Source organism: Anas acuta, chromosome Z (genome assembly GCF_963932015.1).
Source record: "Anas acuta chromosome Z, bAnaAcu1.1, whole genome shotgun sequence".
Lineage (NCBI taxonomy): Eukaryota > Metazoa > Chordata > Aves > Anseriformes > Anatidae > Anas > Anas acuta.
In genome coordinates, this window is record NC_089017.1 from 24445710 (window position 1) to 24473010 (window position 27301).

General features: G+C 35.5%; 1 protein-coding gene across 5 annotated transcripts in view; it reads right to left on the reverse strand.

Moving 5' to 3' along the window:
• GLIS3 (GLIS family zinc finger 3) overlaps positions 1-27301 on the reverse strand; it is a 181453-nt gene that overhangs the window by 54095 nt on the left and 100057 nt on the right. For all 5 annotated transcript variants that reach the window (XM_068667942.1, XM_068667944.1, XM_068667945.1 and 2 more), the window contains 2 exons: positions 3172-3333; positions 1696-1806 (listed from right to left, as the gene is read on the reverse strand). In XM_068667942.1, the coding sequence (XP_068524043.1) occupies positions 1696-1806; positions 3172-3333 (273 nt within the window). The remainder of the gene's footprint in view (positions 1-1695; positions 1807-3171; positions 3334-27301) is intronic.

The following is a 27301-nucleotide window of genomic DNA, read 5'->3' on the forward strand; positions in this document are numbered from 1 at the left end:
TAATTCTTCCTTAAAAGGTTTATTGTTTCTTACTTTTTATTATTATTACTGCCAGGAAATATTTTAAATGCCAAAGCATGATGTGAATTAGCAATTACAAGTTCTCAAAGGTCCAGTGACTATGTTGTATCTTGTAAACATTATATGTTGCAAACTTTATCCATGCTTTAAATATCTGATTTGATCTCCACATGTGTGATCTCCACACACATGGAGATTTCACTTCTTTACTTTCTATATATTACTTTATCTCAGGTGAACAATGGGTATAGGTAAATCCTTACCAAACAGGGCTGTAAAAACAAGCAGTTATAAAGCTAAAATGTGACCAGAGAGTGAAGCAAAGAGTAAAAAGGGCCAGCTTTAAACTGTTTGGTACAAAGAAGGTGTGCAAATTGAAAAAAAACTTGTAGTGAATGAAATGTCAGAAGGAAAATCCCACAAAGTACTGACACAATCAAAGACAGGAGATAACATATTATTTTACTGTAAATGACAGTAATAGTACAGTGCAGTTCAATACCTGTATTCAGGCTCACTATGCCAGTTTTAGTTGATGTATCACACACAAATTTCTTACAATGCAGTCTTGATTGCCATTTACTTTGCATGCCTGTAAAAGTCATAAAAGCTGCCTGGGCAGCTCCTAGGATAGGCAGGGCAGGGCTCATAGAACTTCTTTGGCAGTCCTGTCTGTGAGCACACAGGAGCAAGGAAGTCAAAGCTCTGCTTGTCATGGTGAACACAAATGCACAGTTACTTTCTCACTCATACAAGTGGGCATTCATAAGTTCAGAGGCATCTTCTCATGAATACTATAGACCAGTTCCTTACAACAGGCTGAAATACAGGTCTCTTCTGCCATGTCCTTTTTCTTAGTTACAACCAACCATTGAATCAAAATTTACGGCTTAAATCTATATATTAAAGACTGTCCTTTGGAGATTCCTATGTTGTACAAACACTTTTTGCTACTTTCTATGAATGGCTATGCATTAAGTTTTAAACATCTGCAAGGTTTATCTAGTCCTGTAACAGTTCACATATGTTCTTGTATCAGGATTGATACAATACTGATTGACTCAATGATCTAAACTAATGACATAGTGCCAACGATTAATGTGAGATATGAAGAAAAATGCTCAGAAAAAACACCATTCTTTTAGGTCACAGCTCAGCTCTTCAAAGACGTGCTTATACATACAAATAACTCTTGACTCATGGACTTGACATCCACAGGGAGCCAGTGTTGTGAAATACATTTGAAACTGTCTGGCATATGAAAATATAATTTACATCTTAACCTCATACACTGTCTATTGAGCCTCAAAATCCATCTTCCCATCCAAGACAAGTCATTTAAACTTGCATTTTATGATCTTATGTATTTATCAAGTGGTGAAAGTATAAAATCAAAACATTTTGTTTTCAAAGACCACTTTTGATTTTGCTTATTATGTATGTTTATGTATGTGAGTAAACACTACATCAGCAAGTAAGAGCATTAAAGCAGGTAGACTCATGAAGTCAAATATAAAATTATCACCTATGTAAAAACAGTTTAATTTGCTTTTCATTAATGTTTTTTCTTTTCAGTCTGAAAACACTACAGGCATTTAATACATATTGATATATCTAATATTATAACACCAACTTCTCCATAAAATACACCTGCCAACACAGTAGAAATTTTACCTTTTTCCTAACTTGCTGGTCTTTGGAAGAATGTGCTTTCACATGTTTTCTCAGGGAGCTTGGATCTGTGTATCGTTTAGTACATCCTGGAATTTGACATGCATAAGGTTTCTAAACCAAAAAGAAAAAGGATAAAGAAGCAGCTGTTAAATCACAGATTATTTTAACTCACGAGAAACCATTTAGAGCTTTGGGATGCTGTAAATCACATTACTACAAAATGAAATGCTGTACATTATTACAAGCAGAAGGCTAGTAATTTATTAGAAAGGGAAAGGAGAAAAGTAAGGTTCATATGGAAGAAAAAACAAAGGAAGGCTTTAATTATGGCACCTTTCATTATTACCTTTTTTTTTTTTTTAATCAGTACAATGAATATTGTTAGGTATACTCACAATGCTTCCACCCTTAGAGCAATCTTTGGCTTAATCAGAAATTACATTCTTTAGTGAATCAGGTAAAGAAATTGCAGTAAAGGCCCAGATAGACAATTTAGAATTATAGAAGAATCTGCTTTAGAAAAAAAGAAAAAGTGTTAGTTTTCTACATTATGATGAGAGCAAGCAAAAACCAGTGCAAACACTGAATACTAAAGTATCAAAAATATTTCACACAAAAATACACATTTTAATCTGAAGTATAAAACAAACACTTCCAGCTCATATTTTCTAATAGCACATCAGTTTAGAGAAATACCAGTCCTGTAATACTTTTGGAACTTAAAAAGACAAGACCAAAGAACCAAAGTAATTCACCAAATAAATACAAATTTCAGAAACTATCTCTTTCTGCCTGTTCTAACCTACCTGTCTTCTCTGAAGACCTGAAGATTCACAATAAAGAGTATTAAATGAACACCAGGTCCAACTCTGCTAAAATTGGCTATTTCACAATTCAGGCATTTACGATTAACAAAGCATTTCTGAAAAAAAAGCGTATAAATGTAGTGTACCAAATATACTACCAATTATCTGAAAAGGATCTTTTAAGTTTTTTGACAGCCATTTAATTCGAATGGCAGTGTTCTTTTTCTCCTTCTGGTCTTCTGCCCTTTGGAAACTGTTTGTCTCTAATGAAACCTGAACTTCTTTTGTTGTGAAACAAAGCTTTCATTAAACAAATCTCAATACTGAGTCAAATTCACAAGTAAAATTTGTTGGCATGTCTTTCTAGTACTTGCTCCAGCCATTCTACTGATTTTTGTCATATAATAGCAGTCATTATCCCAGCTGGCTTCTAAATCTTTGCATGTTGACTTCAGGTTCCCTAAATAACACCTGAGTGGGAGGAAGTTATTCTACCTGCAGTGGAGCCCATGAAGCTGTGGCCTTTTAATCGACTAGTCCCTGAACAGCCCTAGAAGACCCTTCTCCTTCCAATCAGTGATGTTACAGGCTACCTGTTGCCACCAACCTGGTGGAAAGGAGCACACAATCTAATGAACAGGGGACTGCAATGGGACCTCTACTTCCTTACAGTATCTAGGTGTGTCCTCTGGTGCTTGGCGCGGTCACTGGAGTTGCTGAATGCTTTCTGGCAGCCAGGGTGCTGACAAAGATACGGCTTTTCACCTGTATGGCTCCTTAAGTGAATCTTGAGGTTTTCTAGTCTGGAAAAGGCCTTCTTGCAGCCCTCAAACTAGAAAAGAAAAAGAAATGATTGTAAAAGAAGACACACACAATAAACTGCAACAGCAAACACTGAGCAGAATGGCAATTGGACTTGCAGGACACTCCAGCCTGCAATGGCCAGATGCCTCTGGAGCTGAGGAAAGCCTGGAATTGTTTGAGAAACTTAGACCATAAGAGTGTTTGTGTTGTGTTTGTCTTAATTAGGACACAACATTACACGGTCATTTTTCAGAGGCAACAATGAGACCCAGAGAGACTACTCAGCTCAGAGCTCAGCACCACCCAGCCTCTCCGGAGGAAAACAGCCCATGTTGGTTTTCCCAATAGCAGACAGGAAGCAAAACAGTCACTGTGTCCTGTGCTAGCCAGCCTCATCACAGCTCTGGATGTTAAGAGCTGAGCTGAACAAGTGCATCTCTTAGTACCAACCCAACCTATGCATGAACAACAAAACCCACACAGGGAAACATCAGTCTGCTCTACCTTGCATATGGCGTTGAAAGAAGTCAAAAAAGAACATGAAAATCCCTGTGTAATTAAGCTATTTGCTTGATTACAAATCATTGGCCCCGGTGATAATATAATGCTTTTTGAAACACTTCTTTACCTTTCCGATACATTTGTATGCATTACTAAAAATAAGGGGCTCATCCTTACAGCCCAGCAAAAGAGGATCTTATCTCTATAGGTAACCAAGAATCATGTGGCACAGTAGTTCTGTACCTAACCAAGTACTGCACCTGCAAAGAAACCTAAGTTTATGTAAGTGGAAAACTATTTCTTCATCTGTCATCTGTCCTGCTTCCATGTTATACTTTATCCTAGAGGAATGTAAAAAACTTCCATTCTATTTGACATTAGGATTTTCATGTACATTTGATTTCAGTTAGACATGAATGTTTATAACTGTTAGAAACATAAACTTAATTAATTTCTTTAATTATTTTTCAATTAATTTCTTTAGCTTTGAGCTCTGCACATTCTACTGAGAAGCTACATCTAAAACACCTGCTGTATAACATGATCGTTTACAATTCTTGTTTGCTTGCAAGAGCAGTAATGCATTAACTTTAAGTAATGTCAAAGTTTATCTATTCTCTAACACAAAAAAAAAGAAATGGGCCATTTTCTACTGACACTAGAGTAAAACATACACATTTTATTATGTTTTATTTAGTGTTTGTATGTTTAAAAAAACACAAGTAGGAACACTGACATAATTCTGATCATAATTAGCAAGCCTTAGTTAGCAACCCGTAATACCCCCCTCCCCCCCCCCAAAAAAAAAAAAATTAAAAACAAAGTAAAAACAAAACGAACAAAAAAAAAAACAGGATATTAAAAATGCTTTTACTTTGAGGAAAATATTAGAAGACATATCATGATCAACAACAACAACAACAAAAATACATAGCAATCTCTACCAATTGCCTGGATAACAGCACCATGTTTTCATAGGAAAAAGTAAAGAGTTGAGAAAGCATTCAAAACATGAGAGCTAAAAGACTGATATGAACAAACAGCCTTTGAAAAGGAAAATAATTCAAATACAGCTACTTTAAAATAACAATGAAATTTACTGATGATCTTCACATACATTTTATATGGACAAGTCATTATTTTTTATTAAATTTAAAAACCTTCTATTCTAATTACAGTATTTAGACAGTACCAAATATGAAATCAAATGTAGTATCTCAAGGGACTTTCTGTTTCATAGGGTAAAAGTCATCACATTGAAAAAGTTCTAAAAGCAGGCCCTCTGCTTTTTCACAATTTATAGAACTTTGAATCTTCAAGCACATGAACAAAATTAAACATATATGCAAATAATTGTTTATGATTGTAAAGCAGCATTGAATTTAAATGGGCAAAAGTATTTAACTCTCCGGAAGTTGGAAATATTATCTTACAGATTAAAAAAAAAATAAGAAAAAAAATAATTTCTAAGGAATACTTCATTGCTTGGAATACTTCATAACTTGGAAGTAGAGAAGATAGTCTGATACTCTGAAGTTCTCATCCCTCTACAGCCCTAAAATTCTGTGCATTATATTCACAAGGCTACATATTGGGAAAAGGTCATCCCATAAAGAAGTAGAAACTAGAAGCCTGTAGAAAGACTGTCTTTACACAACAGTTAATGAATTCTAACTCTAAAAATCAAGCTGTTTGAGGCCTTAGGAATGTCTGATGCCTAAAGATAAAAGGAATGAAGCAGCACTCTTTTGAACAAACATATTCTATTATTCTATGATTTTGAACAACAATTCTATTATTCCTAGAATCATAGAATCATCATCTGGGTTGGAAAAGATCTTCAAGCTCAAGTCCTACCATCAACCCTACCTATCAAGTCCCACTCTTCTCTTGATTTTGATAAAAGTTTTCCACAGAAGACATGATTACAAACTGGGCAAAAAAACTATGGTAGGAGGGTTGATGCATTTTGAAATGGAACCTTTCATAGTTTCTCATTTCTTATCTTGGTACAAGAAAAGGATTACAGGAATGTGTTATGTACCTCCACTACAATTAGTCACTGAAGTACTTGCCATGCATTTGGCATTCTGAGGCTGTTTAGCACTCTTAGTAAACCTGATTAAACCTCCTTTTAAAAATTATTATGTGGAATTAATTGTGTAATATTTTCCTAATCTGCAATACAGAAATCACAGTTACTGAGTTTTTATTTTTACTGTTGTGTGTAAATTGAAATCAATAGCTCACTCATAAAGAAAATTACTACTCCTTACTTCCTAAACTTGGGAGTTCTTCTTAAAGCATATTATTAGAGTCTCCATATCCATATTTATTTTATCTTTTTATAAGGCTAATTGCCAAAAGCAGGAAACAGTATATTTACAGTGAAAGGTAAAGCATGTCAGTAAAAGCAAAAGCACTGCTGACTATGACTTTTAAACACTCGTGCTCTCCAGAGTGTTCTGCGTATGTTTGTACACATATAAATGGCGTTAAGTGTACTGGGCAACATTTCCATAAAATTATAATACTATGTCATAGGTTTCTAGAAAATAATTGACACAGCATGTGAAGACTTGCTGGATGCATCATTCACTTCTGAGCCCTGTCCTGAATGCCACAGCAGACTTCATTTTGAAATACATTTAGACTTTTATACTGTAGAAACACTAAGTTCCTGCATGGATTCCCTTGTCTGAATACTTTAATGCTTGCCATAGATATTCAGTGACCAAATATTTAAGAGATTCATAAGTTTTAACTGAAAAAGAAGCTGTTCTGATTGCCTGAGTTGGTTGGCACTGTAACACAGACTTAAGACCTTGCTCTGGAAAATAACTTCTATCTGAGATCTGATCCATTCACAGAAAAGTACCTGGTCTTTATTTAAAAAGTCAGTGACAAGCATTCAGGCATTTTCTTATCTAACTCTCCCTAATATTAGCTGTTCTTAAAAATCTTCAGTTCTTCCTATTCAAATTCATTTTGCTTCAGTATCTAAACATTGTAATTTCTTTTGTCTTTTTCTGCTGTATAGATTTGATTAGTAATGTGTAAGATAACTTCCAGTTCCAGGCATTTTCTGAATGTTATCAAGTCCTTTAATGTTCTCCCAAATAATTTACATATATCAAAATTATTTGTTCTCTCATGTTAAACAATACTTTGTCAGACTTCCACTGAAATAATTCTTTAAGAAATATGGACACCAGAGCACAATTTGATTTTACTGTGTTGTTTCATCCCATATAATACAAAATAATAGTGTCCTATTCTGATACGCTCACATGTAGACTCTTAATGGCTTTTTTTTCTTTGAATCAGTTATACAAAGTAATCCTCTTCAGCATCACTGCATTGGGATATCATTCTTTTACTTTGTAAGTGTGAAAGGTAACCATTTCCCTAGTTTATTGCCACCTATGGGGAAATATTTATGGTATATTAAAATGATTTCACTTAATCAGAAGTTTCCAACATGCCCTCTCTCCTTGGATTTACAGGAAAATGGGTGTTTTGTTTTTTCTTTTTAAATTTGACTTAGCTATCTTTCAACTTTCCTATAACCCTTCCATTGCAACAAATGATGCCTACACAGTGTCTAAATAACAAATCTAGGTGCCTCATTTTTTCTTCAATAAAACAGAATGCGTGCCTCATGTAAGTAGCAGATGAGCCTGAGGTCCTCCAAGAACTGTGATATAGGAAACCATTGGATGCGATATGCCCAAATGATCTCAGAAGTTCATTTGTGAGTTATGCTTGATAAAAGGTAAAGAACTGCCCCAATCTCTGCCAAACTTACTTGATAGAAATCAATCCAACCCTAAGTCCACAGCCAGGATGTGCTTATCAGACATTTCAAATACATTCTTGTATTGTTGCAGAATAGTAATTTGTTCAGCTTAATCACCTATTCAGCTATGGTCAACTGATGATGCAAAATGAGAAGGAAAAAATGCGCCTAGAAACTATGATACATATCAGAGAGAATAAATTAGTTTCTGATTTTACAAGGTCAACAAGATAAGAAGCTTCATCCTAGCAAACATGCTTGCCATGGAAAAGTAGCTAAAGAATCAAGATCTCTGCCTTCCACATTGCTTGTCAGTAAGCACAATGGATACTACTTCCGGTTCAAGGACACAGAGCATAATAACAGTGAGACAGGGCCTTGTTTATTACTACCATTTCACACAAGCAGGAAAACCAGCAGTTTCACAGGTGTACAGTTCAGATCAGATGTAACTCTTGCTTTGCCAGCTATCCCATGGATAACCTACATTAATCCATGACTAATTGCACATGACCACATAGACACATCTTCTTTAAAAACTCTGTTTCTGTAGTCCCTTTCTGACTATTTCTGCAGTAACCATGGATATGAAATACAGGATCAATATTTCAGTAGTAGTACTTTTTCCAGCACTAGTCATTCAGGTAAGATTACTTTTCTAAACCAACCCCCTTTTTTACTCAGTCAAGGACTGTGTTAGCCTTGTTTAAGTCACAGCATTCTACAGAGGATCACATTTGGTAATACTAAATTCCCTCTCAGATGCATTTTTTGCTAGGCAGAATTTTTCATCTTTTAAATATAAGCTAGAATTCTTTGTTCCTGCTTGTGTTGGTTTGTATTTGTCTGTTTTACAGTTCACAGTTTTATACTGCAGTCATTCAGCAAAGTCCATCAGGTCATTTCAATAGTTTTCTACATTTTCCTTGTCCCATTCCAGACTGCAGAAGTAACAACTTGACAACAGTTGCTCCCTCCCAGTATTGATGGATACAGAAGAAAAAACTGAAACAAATGGGACTCTACTAATGTGAAGGACTCCAGGCTGCTGCTGCTTCTGGCTGCTGAGACTTCGGGAACAGAGTGAGAAAACATGTGCTAAAAGATCCAAACTGGTGTAATACTGCTTGCTTGAGGAAAGTACAAAATGTTGCCTCAGCCTTATACAGATATGCTGGTTGGACTTTGATGGGATCCTATTTCCAACAGCAAGTGTCTGAGATTGATTTTAATAGCTGCTTGACTTGCTTGATATAGTAATATTAATAAACTGACTATATCCATGGCAAATAACATTTTAAAATCCTAATCTTCAGAGAAAGTGATTTGAGAGAAAGTATAAGCCATTCCTGAATGCCGTCACATAGGAATGCATATATGCAAATGGAGAGAATAGTATCCCTGAAAACCACAGAGGAAAACATAAATCTAGAGTATCACATACATAAGACCTCAAACAAATCCTTCAATTGCTCAATAATCTGGTAGCAATTTTAAAAGATTTATTAGTAGATAAATAACAAATTAATAATTTACTAATGTTTTATGTCTATCTTATGTTTGTGTTTATGTCAATTAATTTTGAATAGTCTGATATAATTATCAGGTAGGTTCTGTGTCTGCACCAAGGCAGGTAGTCTGACAAGGACAAAACATCTTTCTCCAGCTTCACATTTATTATAAAATGAGATGTAAAAGCTGTTCTTTACATGGTTTCCAAACAAGAATGATGCATTTCAAACATTATTAATAGTCTTTTAAATGGCATTTCCCTTCCTCAACAGCATTAGTAGGGTGCTGCTTTACAAGAGATGTGAGGGCTTTTAAAAAATTGAGAGTAAGACCTCATATAAAAACCTTTTAAATAGCTTTTTATTCACACAGACTCTCCTGCCTGGCAATCTTGTGAACGACACATAATTAGTGTCAGACATCATTCAAACTGCTGACATCAGGTGGTCACCAACAAGGACGCTGCATGCCGCAGCTGAGATTTAAAAGCCCAGGTTCATTTCATGTGAAATGAGTGCTGTGCTTTTAACCCTTAAAGTGTTTAAATGGGGAAAAATGTAGAATCCAGAGCAGCAATTCATTATACTGCAACCATTTCTGTCTTAATGGAGTACATTTTGTGACATGGTGATTGAATGCTTTGGCATATGTACAATGCTTATATAAGGCTGTACTTTCCTCAGGCAATGCAAAGGCTGGAATTTTTTTCTTCTTTTACAATTAAGCTTATGAAATGATACAATATCTTGGAATTCTTTGTTACAGTAAATAATGACAGACTATGTTTATATAAATTGCATAGATTATAGTAGATGCTTGTTTACGCAACCATTCAATAAGAACTTGTTCCAAAGCCTGTTGAAGTCGGTATGTAATTACTCTTTTTTTCCCCTAAAGAAAAAAAAAAAAGGTTCCCTCCTTCACTATGTATCTTCACTACAGGTAGTTTCCATCAGGCAAATTCCACTAAAATTTTAAGATGCTGCATGACATAAGGATAAAAGAAAACAAAACAAAACAAAATTATGGTCTATGAAAAAACCTGAAGTATATATATTTATTTATTTATTTATTTATTTATTTATTTATTTATCTTCTTTGCACTTCCTACTTTAAGCTAAGAAGCTTATTACATTTAACAGATTTACAAGAAAGTTTAAATATTGTATATTTCTCATATTGTAAGGGCTTTTGTCTAAGGAGCACATTTTTTTTAATTTTGTGTGTGTGTGTGTGTATGTGTGTGTGTGTTTAGACAGAAGATTAATACACTCTATTCTCATCTGATTTCATTTTTCTAACACATCTTTCTTCTTCTGTATATTACTTCTCTATATTAAAAGCAAGAAGATCTATATATTGCTGTTATAAGTAAGAAATGCAATGAAATCAATAGAAAAAAAGATATTAATGCAGATGAAAAAGTTAATATACAGAAGAGTGAATTTGATTACCTTTTTTGTTTGTCAGATACACAAAAAAGGCTAGTATCTTGCATTCTCTCTGAACAAAATCTTACTATATCTGTCACATTGTCCACATTTTGCTGAGCATTTCCATATGTAGATGTATTACTTAAGCTTAACAATAAAAATCAACTTAAAACTTTTTTTGAGGAGATTACTATTTGCGAAGAACATTGTGGTGTCAGTTCTGATGGGACATGTAGGAACAGTGGATTAAGGATGCCAACAAACTGCAGTAAAGGTCAACGAGGAAAACAGGTAGGGGACTGTCCCTACCCAAAATACTCCCTTCTCATAAGAGCTCTCTTTACAGATTAGTCTTTTCATTTATATGTTTTTGATAACTGTAGCATGCTCATATTTCTCTTTCATTTCAAGACTGGAGATTTTCAGTTTCCACATCCTCAAGATCTTCACCACACTCCTCTCGCTTTCTAGGTAATGCCATGATTAGATACAAATACCTCAGCTGAAATTAAGCATAATACCTTGAATATTATTTGTTCCCTGAAATAAAGGTGGCAGAGACTCACTCACCATGGAAATGTCCTTTTTTTTTTAGATTCATCCATTAGATTCATTCAATTTTCTATAGAAAAACAAAACAAAACAAAAGAAAACAAAAAAAAAAAAACAAACAAACTGGAACAGCCATATATAGGAATAGGAATAGGAATAGGATTTATTCTTTTAGTTCTTCTCCATCCCACCCTATCCATAAACATGCTAAACATTCAAGTTGTGACTTAAGCTTCCAACTAACAAGTATGCAAGCTGTTCTACAAATACTATCAAAGTATTTCTTATTACAGGTATGTAAAAACATGTCATTTCACTTCTGTTTTTCATGGGTACAAGGATCCTAAAAGATTGATTGCTGAATCATAAAACAGAAGAAATTATATTGCCAAAACTGTTTTTTTTTTTTTTTTTTTAATTGAGAATGTACCCAACTCCAGCATGGTAACCTCAGATATCTAATTAAACAAAAGGTACAGTCTTCTTTTTTTCAAGGAACTTAGCATTTTGCTTTTAATAACATTTTGAATGTTACAATATTAATGAATCCCTCCAACATCAATGCCAGAAAAGAGGGTAAATATTACTAATCTACACAAAGGAGCTGAAGTTAAACATACACTGCGAAGGATATGATCATACAGTGGAACTGAAAGAATGCAATTAAGCTGAACTGCTTTACCTCTGCCAATAATACATTTTTATACTAAATATGAATTTTTGACCAAAACACAATAGGGGTTGTCATCCCAAGAGAAATCTTTTTTTATATAAATTATTCCAAAGTTTCATATCTTGCACTGCCTTTTAGTGAATTCTTTAGGAACATAGTCTGAGCATCTTCATAGCTATGGATATCTGCTATACTTGGATACTTGTCTATAAGCATACTTGACTATCCTCTCAGTATAACATTAACTTTGAATTTCCACCTGTTTATGGAATAGACACCACATGTATTAGTTGTATCTACTTAAGTTTCTTTATGCCATTCTCCACCTCAGTAATGCCATCTCAGAGTGATTTTAATAGGAAATTCTAATCCAAACAATTGTAGATAAAAAAGGAAGGAAGAATGTTACCTTTGATATTTCTAAATATATGAAGGCACGTAAAGCATACAGAAATTACCTTCACATTAATCAGTAAATACTGAGCATTTTCATAGAATCATAGAATCAGAATATCCTGAGTCGGAAGGGACCCATAAGAATCATCGAGTCCAACTCTTGGCACCACACAGGTCTACCCAAAAATTCAGACCATATGACTGAGCACAGTCCAAACACTTCTTAAACTCCGACAACCTTGGTGCCATGACTACATCCCTGGGGAGCCTGTTCCAGTGTGCAACAACCCTCTCAGTGATTTTCTAACACTTTAAGAGGTTAACTTGTACAGTTGTACACGGTTGTATCACACCCACTTGAGTTGTCCAAGGCATACAGAATACATGCTACTATTTAAAATCCAGCCCACACGCTCCTCCATCCCCCAAAAGTTCATTTAAGAATTTAAAAAAATAATAAAAATAAAAATTAAAATTAATTTTTGTCAATTTTCAAAAGAAGCATGCTACTGGGAAAAAAAAAAAAAAAAAAAGTTTTATTCTGAAATTGTTAAAATTATGTTTAGACTTTTCCCATTGCTTTTTTCCTCATTTAGATAAGACAATTTTCTGACTTTGACAAGAATCTGTTCATTGTTTTCTGACCCGTAAGTGCATTTCCCAATAAATAAAGTATTCACTGAAAATATTAGCTCAGAAATAGTGGCAACAAAAACATTTATCACTGACACCAAAATTGGACATCCCTTGCTAAGTGTTTCTTCTCCCAGAGAAAGCATAAGAAACAAACACACAAGTTGTAAATCAGATTAATTGATGTTCAATAAAGAAGTGTTCAGATTAGCATCTGTATAGTTACTGAAAAAATACAGAACAGAAAACATCCCTGAAATTTCTATTCAGCAAAATGTAAGAAACTTAAAATAAAGTAAACGTACTGTCTTAACCTTAAACATGTGTGTATCACTGCCAGCCCATAATATAACAGTTCTGTCATAATAATCAGGTTCCAGTTCTGCATTCCATTAATATGCATCACATCCACTCAAGTCAGTGGGAATTTGGGATATGCAAGGAATGAAGAATTAGTTTTGTAATCCTTAGGCCACAATCCCATGGTAATTATAGTGCCTTGACATAGTATTGCTAGCTGAACAGCTCTGCAGCACCTTGTAGGGCATTAACAGTAGGATTTATTGCATTTATTTATTTTATGCAGATTTATTCTAAATATCATACCAGGACCCTGTCTCTGCACATTATTACCTGTAATAATTAAATTAAGCAACTGAAAACTTAGATTTAGATGCATTTTGAGTTATTAAGCAATACAAGTTTACTTCTTCCCCGTTTATCCACAGTTAAAGAGGAGCTCAGTAAAATCCTCGCTTTCACCTCTTCTGAGCAGAGCTACTTACTCAGCTCTCTTGGCAAAACAAAAGAGAATATTCACCTTATGGTTTGAGAGAAGGAGACAGCAGAAAAGAGTTGTGGAAAAAAAGGCAAAAGTGTAATCACTGGGAGTTTGTCACAATAGCATACAGACAGAGGATGTTTCTTTTCTAATCCAGAAGTAATCCATATGCAAATTTCCAGTAACATTCAAAAAGTACTTCTCAGCTCAATAAATGCTTTCTATTCTTGGCTGCTTAGCACCCTCAGCTTTTTCCAATTAGGCCCTGTTTGTTTAGTTTAAAAAAAAAAAAAAAAAAAAGTTCTAAAGAAAGGATTAAGGCCTGTATCTTACAAGGGAGAAAACATAAATTAGAAATTCTTTTTGAATCTGGAGTATGCATTCTTTAATCTTCCATCCTGCTGGGAAGTGTAATAAGAATAAAGGCAGAAAGAAGCCTTTTGCTTCATTTGATTTGTTCAGCTGAAAACATGCTTTTGACTATCTGGAACTAAATCCCAAAATTCATGACAACTCAGACAATACTCCCACATGGTATAAGCCTGCGAGTTAAAAATAGAGCTGGGAAACCTTACAGAAACCCACCTGGTGAGCAAGCTCTCCAGATTCATAAGGGCGAGACAGGACATATGAATGTTCAGTGAATTAGCTGAAACTGTGAGAAGATGATAACGAGTTCAGGTGCTTGGTAATGCAGTTCTGCAGTGTGGTGTGGTCTCAGAGGGAAAATAACTTCTAAAATGACCAACAGGTCTGAATGATGAGTATGAGTTAGCTAGGGATGAGAAAACCAATGAAAGAGAAAAGGCCAGGGGCTGGAAAAGATAAGGTGTTAGATACGATTTATTGATTCTTTGCAGTAGAAAGTGCTGAAATATATTGATTATGCTTTGCATTCAAAATGGAAAGAGAGAAGGAGAGAAGGAGAGAAGGAGAGAAGGAGAGAAGGAGAGAAAGAAAAGAAAGAAAGAAAGAAAGAAAGAAAGAAAGAAAGAAAGAAAGAAAGAAAGAAAGAAAGAAAGAAAGAAAGAAAGAAAGAAAGAAAGAAAGAAAGAAAGAAAGAAAGAAAGAAAGAAAGAAAGAAAGAAAGAAAGAAAGGAAGGAAGGAAGGAAGGAAGGAAGGAAGGAAGGAAGGAAGAAAGGAAGAAAGGAAGAAAGAAAAAGAAAAAGGAAGGAAGGAAGGAAGGAAGGAAGGAAGGAAGGAAGGAAGGAAGGAAGGAAGGAAGGAAGGAAGGAAGGAAGGAAGGAAGGAAGGAAGGAAGGAAGGAAGGAAGGAAGGAAGGAAGGAAGGAAGGAAGGAAGGAAGGAAGGAAAGAATGCTAAAAGCAGAAATAGACATCTTCCTTTTATGATTAAAAATCAACTTGCCTCTATGTGCCAAGTCAGTTTGTGACAGATTTTTGCTGTGATACCATCAAAGTGAAAAAGAGAAAACTCAAGAAATTGTTTTGCTCCTTTCAGTACAATGTCAATAAGTGCAATGAACCAATACATAGAAATAGATGCAAAAAGAAAGAAAAAGAAGGCAACAGTTCCTCCTGTCCCTCCTCCCTCTTAACATCCGAAAAGACAATAAGGAAGCAGCATGGCCTTCCAGATGGTGGTTAGGGCCTACAGCTTTCTGAGATCCTGTTTAATGGCACTGAAGCTCATATCCTGACGTAAGAACTCAGTTTGTTGCTACTTCTTTGTCAACAATTCAATTTATGTGCTAAAGAAAGGTCCATCTCTTACAGACATTTCTCACAGCAGACAGAAAAAGACATTTGGTGTCTCCAGAAATCATACTGTGAGTGCAGGCAGGGCTAGCCCTGGTCAGAGTGGGGCTGTGAGGCTGGGTTGGGCCATGGCTGTGGCCAGGCCAAATAGAAGACATTGCAGTCAGGGTGTCACCAGTCAGGGATAATGCCTGAGATAATGCCATCCAAAATCTGTGAGTACAGATATTAGAGCCGGACCTTGGTGTGGAGGCAGGCAGGACCATGGCTAAATCAATATATGTGTCTAGGTACCAGAGAAAGTATTAGGAGTTAAGAGCAAAGGCTGAGCACACAGGACATGATCCAAAGGACCAAGCAAGGCACAGAGCAGGACAACACCCAGCAGAGCTGCTGGCACAAACTCTCTGGCTGTAAAACTGTGGTTGGGGTGCATAATTTCTATTTTACTTTTTTATTTTATTTCTAAAGAGCTCGGTTTAACTGTTATTCCTCAAGCCACAGGGACTGTGCGGGTTCAATTTCCCAAAAGCAGAAGATAATGGAACATAAAATTCACGTGGATCCTCTTGAAAAGCTGCACTTTTTTAAACCACACACAGGAAATGTTGGTCCCTTAAAACTAACTTAAGCAAACAACTGTTGTGACAAAAGGTCTGTGGTGGGACACCGAGAGATTAATGCAGGAGACTTTCCTTGTGGTGAGGCAAAAAAAACGTGCTCATCCCTACAAAAAAATAATAGAGGAGAAGTGGAGGAATAGGCTAATTAAGATATTGTAGTGTTCACCAATCTTTATTATCTATCTCTACAATAAAGTTAAGTCATTCATACAGCACTAACATGCTGTATGTATGTATATTATAAACAACCTTTAAAATACCAGACACCTACACAGTTTAATAAAGTAAGCATGCATTTATTTCATGCCAGGCATGACTTAGAGGTGTGCTGAACACAGTTCTTCTCCTGCGGCTCTAGAGAGAAGTGACATGGCAGTGATGCAAAAACAGAATTACTAAGTCATTTGGGAATAAACCAGTTTCATTGCTCTACAGCACAGATCCTCAAATGCATCTAGCATTGCGTTTCTTTCTCTTGAATGTGTAAGTAGATGAGTCTCTTACACATCTTACATGAGTGGTTCTCACCATGCAACTGGGGTTTTCAGCTAGGATAAACCCCAAGTGATCATGTGTAAGAAAGACTAAATACAGGAATTAAGTAATAAATATAGGGTTTTAGTGAAGTGCTCACAAGTCTTGATGAATATAAGAATTTTGTTCTTATCAAGCATCAGATACAATTTTTGAGAGAAGCCTTGAAGGGTTTACAGACCTTACCGAAGCAGTATACTTTGGGAATAAACATAAAGCTTGGATGAGAGAAGTCAGTCCAGAGCATTCAAAGTGAGGCAGAAGAAGATACAAAAAACAGGAGGAAAAGGAAGAAAAAGCAGATTGCTAGGCATGGTGCATTAAGTCAAGGAAGTATGTCCATTCCTCAAGTGAAATATATGTTCAGTGAGTAAGTTACAAGACATTTACTTATTTATGCAGTATGTTTGACACCACAGCTGGTTGTGGAATACTTGGAGGACATTTTAGATAAGATATAACAGATTAATGACTGTAACTAACATTGCTACTCATGGATATAGCAAGCAAGAACAAAAAACAAAATACCTGCAGGTTCAGCCGTGCACGTAGGGGATGAGCTGTACAGCTTTCTCAGGAAAAGGATAAGAAGCTTTGAATTTCATCAAAGCAAAATAATGGATGGCTCAGTAAATAACTGTTCTCAGAACATATCACCAGTGCATGAAAAGGTTTTTTCCTCCTTTCCTTGGTGTACAATGCATTCTTCTGAGTATGTATTTCCCCTTGGCAACTGTACATTTACCTCATCCAGTGTAAATCATTACAGCATTCAATAGTCCTTGAAGTAAACCTTTTCCCACTGTGAAATGATGTCTTGAAGAAGCTACAAGAGATATTAGAGCTATTTTTGCAGTGCTGGCCAAAAACATCATGCTTGCTTATAACTGACAATAAAAACTTTTTTTTTTTTTTCCTATTTTAATGCTTTGTGTCATTAAGACAAAAATCAGAAAATAAAAATACAGATAATCACATAACAAACTGAATAATTAAAGATGAACATCAGGTGAAGCTTACAAGAGCTAACAGAAACAGAAGACTGAGCCTGGATTTATACCCACCTCCTAGTCAAGTGTAATGCTAAAAGTGCATGTTGATGTGCACCACATGAACAGTTGAAAATAGCAGAATGGTGGTCTGCTATACTGTATCTGTCTGGAGTTTCTCCTTCAAAATAACTTTATGTTTACACTACTGTTGAGGAGGTCAGCATCTGACTGGACAGATGTCTGAATACAGTGTGAGCAGATCTGGTGCACTTCAAGGTATGTCTGTAAATCTTACAGGCATTTGTTATTGATAGCTTTGTATACAGGAATGTTTAACTCCATGTAACATTACCTTTTCTACTAGACTGTGTAGATGAAGGGAAATATGCATGAGGAGCTGGCACTGTTTCACAGACCTGTAAAATCAAGAAACTAAAGCAAATGGGTTATCTTGTCAGGACTGAGCTTGCTGGACTCAGCACATCGTGACTCCAGCCACACCAGCAGCACCATGAAAAACATCTGTGATGTCTAACTGTCTCTTGCTCTCCCCTTTGCATCCTATGTACCAATAAAGCATTCAAACCAGAGTGGTTTATCTTTGAAGATCACCTGAGTTTCAAGCTTTCAGAACTGACCCAATGAAAGCTCAGTGGAAGTTCTAGCTGTAGTGGATTAGCAAATTTTATTTCCTCTAGAAAACTGAACAATTGCAGAAACAGACTTATTTATCTTTTTTTATAGTTAATTATAATAGGAATCAGAGCCCAGAAAGGAGGATGATGTTAACAATGATATTGCCAGTAAGAAGATGGTGCTACACGTTCTGTTTCCTCAGTTAGTGTTTGCTTTTAAGAAGGTCACATATCTAATCACTATTGCTGCCTTTGCTAATACTCACTTTCTGTTGCTTAACAGCATCTGCTATGTTTCCAAAACCAATATACATTATGTTATGAGAAACTGAGGTTAAGACTAACCTACAGTAATTATATTCCCTTTATGAACACTAACAGACATTAAACACTCTCCATTAAGTGCATGACAACTGTTACTCTGTTACTCACATCATCTTTATTCCTAGACTTTTGTTGTTTTGTCTTACAGTCTGAAAACCTGAGGAAAACCTGAATAAGTCTTTTGCATTTAGCAATCCAATATACATACATACATATACTTACCTGAAACTTTCCAAGTCACTATTCTCCATGTGGGCTTAAGGGACTCTTACCAAGATTTCTCTTTGCTTTCTGCTTCAATTTATAGTATGAACACTGCTTGAAAGGCTCAGTTGTTTCCTCCAGTGTCCTGATGTCCCACCAAATCAAATTAAATTGATTGAAATACAGCCTGTTGATGCTTTTGTATAGCTATAGAAACTAATGGCAACCTTCCACCCTTTCGCTGAATGGTGTAATTGGCCTGCCAGAGAGGATTTGGGATTTTAACACATTCCCTGTTTGGCTGAGCTAACCAATTATTTTGCAGTTGCTATCAAGGCTGCAGACTTTTCTTCGGTGGGGTCATTAAGCTTGTCAAAACCAATTTGTCACCACAACTGCTGACCCTCATTGCCTCTGACAGCAGCACAAGTGTCAAACTAAACAGGCCCTTGCATTACAAGAAAGCAAATGACTGATCAGAGCCCACCAAGCATCCTGATCATATGCCACAGTCAGGCCTTCTGACCCCACAAGAGGTGCAAGCAGTATCGTCTAAATGACATGGGGTCACAAAATGACACTACTAATCATTTTGCAAAATAAGCAAAAAAAGCCTAGGCTAGCTAAAGTGAATTAAAACTCAAGGGCTGCATGTGCCTTGCAAGTATGGTCATACAGTTTTTCATTGTTTTCTTTTTAATTAAAAAGAGAAAATGAAATCCGCTTATTCTGAAATAAAATTGTACGAAAGAAGTTACTAGACGATCCAGACTATTTTTTGGAAAGCAGCTCAGACACAGCATCTGGCACTAAAGAACTTTGAGTCCAATCCTGCAGACCGGTGTCATGCAATCTTCTGTGTAGTCTTGGTACCTGTGTGACATACAAATCAGGCCAGTGGCATGTTCTTCATCTGTTGTAATACCAGCCCCTAAGTACTCAGCATTCATCTGCACTTACCACAGCAGGGTAAAATCTGTCTGAAACACATGTGCAAACCTAGGATTTTCTTCTTTAAAGGTAGACAGATAGATAGATAGATAGATAGATAGATAGATTAGATAGATAGAGTGAATCCCTTCTAATTTTCTAAACAACTAAATTATTTTGTTGACTAATACTTCACAACCTGATTTTAAATCTCTCATTTACTGTTCCAGTTCGATGGGATAACTTTCAGTTTAGACTGATATTGAACTAGCACCATGTCCTCAGTCCCAATAGAGTATTTGAAAGGAAAGTAAATTAACAAAAATAAGCAAACAGTTTCAGAGGAACACTTTCTCTCAGCATGTTCCAAAAGAATCAAAGTCTTTATCTGAAGAGGCCTGGAAGGGGCCTATACCTGAAATAGCCTGAGAGGTCCTATTTGCTTCAATCATGATGACCTGTAACATGAATAAATCTTTGCAATGTCAGGACTTTCACTCTTGAACGCTACCTTGCAGTATAAGATGTTTGGGAAATACAGTGACAGCAACAGGTGTGTAGTATCCACCCTCCCCTTTGCCCCTCCTTCTTCCCAACAGAAGCTATCAAATATCGTGTTCCTATTTAAGAAATGTTAAAGAAGAAGGAAGAGGAACAGAGCTAAAGAAGAAAGAAATGGAAGCCAGTGTTACACAGTATCCCAAGATTTTGCTGAGTCCTAATGATGTCATTCAGTATTTAATTTCTGGTAACAAAAAGTTGTTTTTTTTTTTTTCCCCTCCTTTCAGCAAGACCTACGCCTAAAATCTTGGCAAATTCAACATCAACAAAGCCATTTATCTGAAGCCAAGATTTGGATGTGAATCTTAAGTTGTTTCTAGGCTTCTCTATTCCTTCTCTCTGGATGGAAGAGAGCAGCCACAATTAAAAAAAATATATGCTTAAAAACCCACATTGTCATTTTGAGCTTGTTTTTAATTTACTTTTGGGATAGGGGGTTACAAAAAGACTATTACATTCACTGGCAGAAAAAGAAATGGTAATTGTGGTACAAATAATTGTGGAACAGCCAAATATTGCAATTTGCCAAGTATCACAAACAAAAGCTTTTAAAACCATGTACATGTACATTCTTTAACTAGTGTCTTTTGTTGTTAAAATCAGGCACGGTGAACTAACCAGGATGGCAGAGAGGGAAAATAAGAGGAGGGAATAAAATGGGTGTGACAGTTTTCATATTCCCTAACCATTAATCCCTTCTAGAGGGAGACACTCCTGATTTAAAACAAATTACTTTATTTCCTCTTATTTGTTTGTTTGTTTGTTTTGTTTGTTTTAGGAGCAGCATTGACGCTAAGAGTTGCTATATGCAAAGAAAGAAGAAGGATTTTTTTTCCCTTTGTTTCATTTAATGGGTAGCAAATAAACAAATAAACTGTTGATCTCCTCATGTACAACAATATTTTCCAGAGCCGATGAATTTGGATGAGTCCTATACAGTATTGGATGAGTCCAAAACAATATTTCTGATATGAATTGAATTCTGAATTTTTGATGACTGTTCACTGGCAGCCAAACACAGATGATGTTTTCAATGCAAGAATGATACCTAAGTGCGTACGAGCTTCTCTGCAAAGGTTCCAAGTCAGGCAAGCATCTACCTTAAGCTGCAGAGAGTTGTTCTTTTTTTTTTATTTGGTTTGTTGGTTGTTTTTTAAGGATTCCCATAAAAAAAATAATAATAGAAAAAGAAAACAATTTGTATTACTTCTATTCTATGTAAAATAAAGAACTATTCCCGTATTTTTACCATACTAATCCTGATTTACCTTAATTTTGATAGTAGGAGTTAGGACTTTTAAACCACAAAAGAGAGAACAGGAAAAAGATGTATATCACTGCAAAAAATTGCATTTAACTTCAGTTAAGCTAGTTAGAGTTTCACTATAGACCACCTACATGCCAATAATCCTCAGACATCCTAACTTCCCTAATATGTTCAGAACACATAGCTGCTCCAGGATCCAACAGGAACAAACATTATATTACAGTATATTGTAATGTATTATAATATCATATTACTGTGGCAATTTTAATCAGAAGTCAAGGACCCAGGACTCCTGAAGACACGGAGAGGAAAATATTGCACCTTGATATTAGTTTTTCAGAGCAAATCTTTGTCCCAGAACTTGACTCACTAAGTCTCGGGATCAAGTTGTCTTTACCTAATTAACATTCTTCACTGTAGAAACACTTGCTTTCTGTTGGTAAGAATAAAGAACATTTGAATGTTTTAGACTTACAGACTTATATAAATCCATTCCTTTACTTGGTATGTTGGTCTGGTTACCACAGAAAATCCATGCTTTATAAATATCAGAATGGACAGAAGTTGACTGAAACTGCAACATCGTGAAAGGCAGCGCAATACAACTACATATAGTGACTGGGAGTTAGGTTTTAAAGTATTATTTCTGGTCATCCTGACATCACTTCTTTATTCACCCTGAACACTCAGGTAGTGAACATACTTCAGCACAAAGATATATCAAATGCTTATTTCAAAGAGACATGCATAAATACTCAGGGAAGCCAAACTTTGTTCTCAATAGTCCTCAATATTCATGCTACACATACAAGAGCATACATGTCACTTTAAATGGTAAAACATAACTTGTGCACCCATTGAGAATCATATCAAAAATTTTCAGAGAAAATGACTCAAAGGAAAAGCTTAGAATCAGTGTGCTGACATAAAAGTTTTGAGTGACTGTTGCTCTCTTTTATGCAATGAATTTCCCCAGTGGGAAATTAATGTAAATAAAATATAAAAAATGACCTATAAAAGAAGTGGAATTTTGCATTCATTTTACTGATGTGTAAATACCTACACAAGTTCAGGAACACTGAGAATCAAACCTGAAAAAAAATGTAAGAAGTACTACTTGATTGTCTATATTACAGTATACCTCTGAGAGTATAATGCGTTACAGCAATGCACGAATAGAAGAAAATAGATACACTTACAACCTATACCGTCCTTATGATTTAGTGGTGACCTGCAATGAACATGCCATTAAAGACATTTCGCACTTTTGCACTACAAGCACAAAACAGATGACTGTAACTCGGAATCAGAAATTTACTTTGACAGTAAAATTAGCCTCATGATTTTAGTGTTCAAATGTTCTGATTTGGTTGAGATATGTGGATGAATCCAGTATCACAAGACTGCTGATGTGTACTGCTGCCAGCCAACTATGACTTCTACTTTAACTGCTCAGTGCTGCCTGATGGTTGGCTAATTCTTCTACCAACACTCTGCTGATGGATGTGACTATGTTATGGTGTTCCCTTATCCACCACAGACGAAAGCAAACAGGTTAGTTTATTTAATGAATATCTAGGCAAGTTGTCTTAACACACGTGCATGATTAGGGAAAACCTATGCTATTACACAGCTAAGAAAGTCAGCAAGTCAGCAAACCATTTGAAAACAACACATATTTTTCCACAGATGGCAAAAAAACTAAAAGGAACAAAAATGAGTTAAGATTCAAATAGCACTCATAGGGTACCTGCAAAACTCACCCTCAGCTTCTAATACAAGTTATTAAATTCTCACTCTTCAAAACAGTAAGTAGAATTTCAAACAAATAGTCAGCAGAGAAACTGCTGACTCATTCAACTTATTCAAGACTTGAACATGGCATTAGTAATGCAACAAAATGTCTGTTCTAATCTTCCTAGTTAGGCACAGATTGTGATGGTTCCATATTCGAGTGTTGTTTCTTCTGTGTAAACAGTGATAGCTCACCTGCATGCAAGTTTACATCACTTACCAATGCTTTCTGTCAAAGCTAAGTTAAAATTGTGTTTACTTTGCTTTGCTATCACAGGAAATGATTCTATACTGAATCACACAAATAAAGTAAGCAAACAATTTAGCTGGTGCCTACCAACTGTAAATTTTAAGCACTTGACAACAAAAGTTTTATCACTGATTTCACAAACTAGCGAGTCATTACATAGTGTAAACATAGCATAGTCATTACATGCCATTTACTAGTTTGACTACACAACTTAAGAAAACTCCCAGCCAGTTTTTCAGAGATACTTTTTGCCTGTTTCCACTTAGACATGAGCATCCTGTAGTTTTAAAAAGCAGGTCTACAGCATTGAAAGTTTACCACCAGAAGAGTGATGTACTCCAACACATGTTTAGGAGATACATCTGCTTCCAGGACATAGTTTCACAGAATAATTCCTCTACATAGCAGCAGAAGTGACAGACTTAATATCCAGATCACAGTGAAGCAGCACTGCCAGAGACCTCTATAGGACGTGGGTTCAACCTGAATGTCCCCATTCAGCCCAATAACCACAGTGCCTGCTGATCTCTGTTAGAATTGTCTGCTGTACTAATATTTTTATTATTTCTCCAGTTGTGTATGACAGTATTCACATCTCATCGTGCTTTTCCACTTTAATTGAAGGACATTAGAAATTTTTTCTCATAGTGATTAACAAGATTAAGATTTATCAGACTGCTATTGCCTGTTGAAATTCTATGTTTTGACCATAGGTTTTGGTTTTGATAATTAGCCCATTCCCCTCCTGCTTTCTTTAGCAGTGAGTAAATCACTTTTTTCTTTCCATACCCTCCTCCCCCCCCCCCCCCCCCCTTTTTTTTTTCCCATTTTAAACTCAAAGACAAGGCTATTAAGATAACTTAAGAACATTTGTAATTCTGGCTTCCAGAAAGAAGTTAAACACAACCATTGCTTTGGCACTAAAGTTCAGAGCAGAAATAAACAAGAAAAGAAGATCCCAGAGGGGATGAAATGAAGTATGGGGAGAAAGAGAAACAGATGGCTATCACAGTTTGAATCAGAGTTAGGGCTTCCTGGTGTCTTTTATCCACCTTTGATGCAAGACAAAACCATGGTTTCTCATGAAAAATGTGCAGAACATATATCAGAAAAAAAAAAAAAAAAGTAATTTTGTTTTCTTATTTAATTTTGTAAAATTAAAAGCATTCTGTAGTGTTTTAAGAGGGGACATAAAATATTAACTGCCATCACAATTGTTTTAAACATCAAGTCTGGAAACTGACAACAAAGACATCATTTTGATTTTTTTTAATCATCCGTAGCCTGAGACTTGGGTGATAGACTAAATCAACCGATTTGATAAAATTCATGCAAGGCACATGCCTTTCTAAACCCCCATTTCTGTCAGCTTATTTCCTTATCAAGTGAGATACTCTGCAAATTTACAGTGAAAAATTACAGTTTCATATTTAAGTCATCAAAAAGTTGTTCTCCATCAAGCAACTTGGACTTTACATTAATTATTCTAATCAACTTAGTGAATACATTCTTTATAAGGGTAGCAGGTTGATATAACCTAAGGTCACTATCAGTTCTATATGGATGACTGTAGAAACGTAAGTGTCAATTATATTGCTATGAATGTGTCATTAAACAACAGCTAAGCAGCTTCCTAAATAAACATTTTTGTTATTATTATTTAACAACATTACATCAGTTCTGTAGTTAAGACCAGTTCACAACTGAAATCATCATCTGTTGAATTTACAAACACCAGATCACAATGCCAATGTCAAACACAGTCAACAACACCAAATGAAAGGTCTTAAGTTCTCTGACTGGTATCCTTTAGAGATTTGACAGGATGGTATATTTAGGTACATAGAAGTAGTAAAACTTCCTTTGAGCAGCCTACTCTTTGGAAATGAAGACAATGCACAAGGACAAGTGTTCTGGTTACAAAACAGTAGGGAAGAGAGAAAAGATGCAAGTATTGATGACTTCTCAAGTGCTTTGACATTTCATAGGAACTTTTTATTTCTATTCCAAAGCTAGAAAGAAAACTTCTGAGGATTTCTACATTCAGCTTTCAAATATTTTTTTCAGTAATAAAAAACTATGCTTGCTGCCAAGATTACGAAATCATATAAAACTAAAGATCTCATGTTGTAATTGTGATTGTTTCCAATAAGAGCTCCATTTCATTTGAAAATAAATGTCCTAATTTCTTGACAGTTTGTCTGAAAGCATAAATATTTTGTTTGATTACAAGTCAAGAACAGATCTGAAAAAAAAAATATTACTAATGTTTATGTAGTCTAAAATTATACTAATTCTTTTTTTGTCGATCTTTATGATTTGGAAAGGCAGTCCTCATTATGTAAATAACATAAAACAATAAATAAATAAATAAATAATAATAATAAATAAAAGTGTTGTTGGTGTACGCAACATTGCTCAAGTGTATTTCATTCACCTTTTACCATTAATGAGATCTTCCTTTGACACAGTGAATGCCTCTCTGAAAACTACTATTCAGTAGTTACTGTTAGTGAAGCTGATGCTCTTAATGAAAAATGGTAATTCTTTTATTACTAGCAGACAGATCTGACTTATGCTATTCTCACAAAGTCAATCAGCATTATTCACATCACTGTGATTTTTTTTTCAGCAATGGAGAGGTCAGAAAGTTCACAGAGAACAGGATTGTTACAAGGTTTAAAAGAACAAATCAGAATTTTACTTTATATATGGGAAGCTAGAGTACAGACTACAGGTGAATGAGAACTTGGGATCTCAGTTAACAAGATTTCAACACATCTGAAGTAAAAGAAAAGAGAACATAACTCCAAAAGAATGTAATCTACAAAAACAATTTCATCTTTCCTGGGGTAAATTAACTGCAGGCTCCTCACTTGCAAAACATAGTGTTTGTTTTTCCAGCCTTTTTAATGTCAAAATGCAGGTGGAAAATAAGGACTAAATTAAGCAACATTAACCTGTCAAAGAGAAGATTATAATAATTTTCAAATATTTGGTTTTTCCCCATTTACACTGTGTAAAAAGTGAGAGAATAAAGACTCAGAAGAATTTTCCAATTATGGATAGATAGACTGTAAAGCTAGCTTACAAGTCACTGCTTTCTCTCTAAGGAGAAGGCAATGGAACATTTCCTTGAAGCTGGGATCCCGCTAACAGGAAAGTGTTATGCCTTTTTGATAAAATCTCTGCCCTAAGAATTAATCTAAATGGAAAATATTCATAACTTTTCAGACAAAACTGGGCTATACCTCAAGAAGGTAGTGCTGTTGCTAGAAGATGTAGTCTTGTCTCCCTGAGTAACATTCTCATTTCACCCCATTCACCACTACGTTGTTGAGCCCCACAGAAGTACTTTAAGAGTTTGTGACAGAAGCTTTCCAAGGTCCATGTCTGTCAATACTCAGGTCATTACTGCATTGCTGATTTTTGTAAAATCTGCCTCAGTTTTCATCCTGATTTGGCTGGACATATTCTCAAGAAAACCATGACTTTCTTAAAAAGTCAGTTGAGAAATCTCTAATTAAACTTATTTGGCACTCTTGGGAGGAACAGATCAAACTGCTCTCCTTTTAGTTCCTGCAAAATATCCCATGTGAAGAAAGTTATTTAGAAATAAAAAGCAGATAACAGTAATTGAGAGTTGGTTCTTAAGGGGTACCCAGTCAGGCAGTAGGACACACGTTACAATATCCTGCTACCCTGCCAGATAATGTGCTAAAGTCACAGTATTACATGCAGCCTGTAGCACAGAAAACGTGATTCATACTTTTCCAAGCAGAACTGGATTTCTGTTACTATTGCCAATTGCTAAGTATTGATGTGCTTTGAGAAAGGTAAAGAAAACACTAAAGAAATTCCTCCTATAATTAATGGCAAACAGA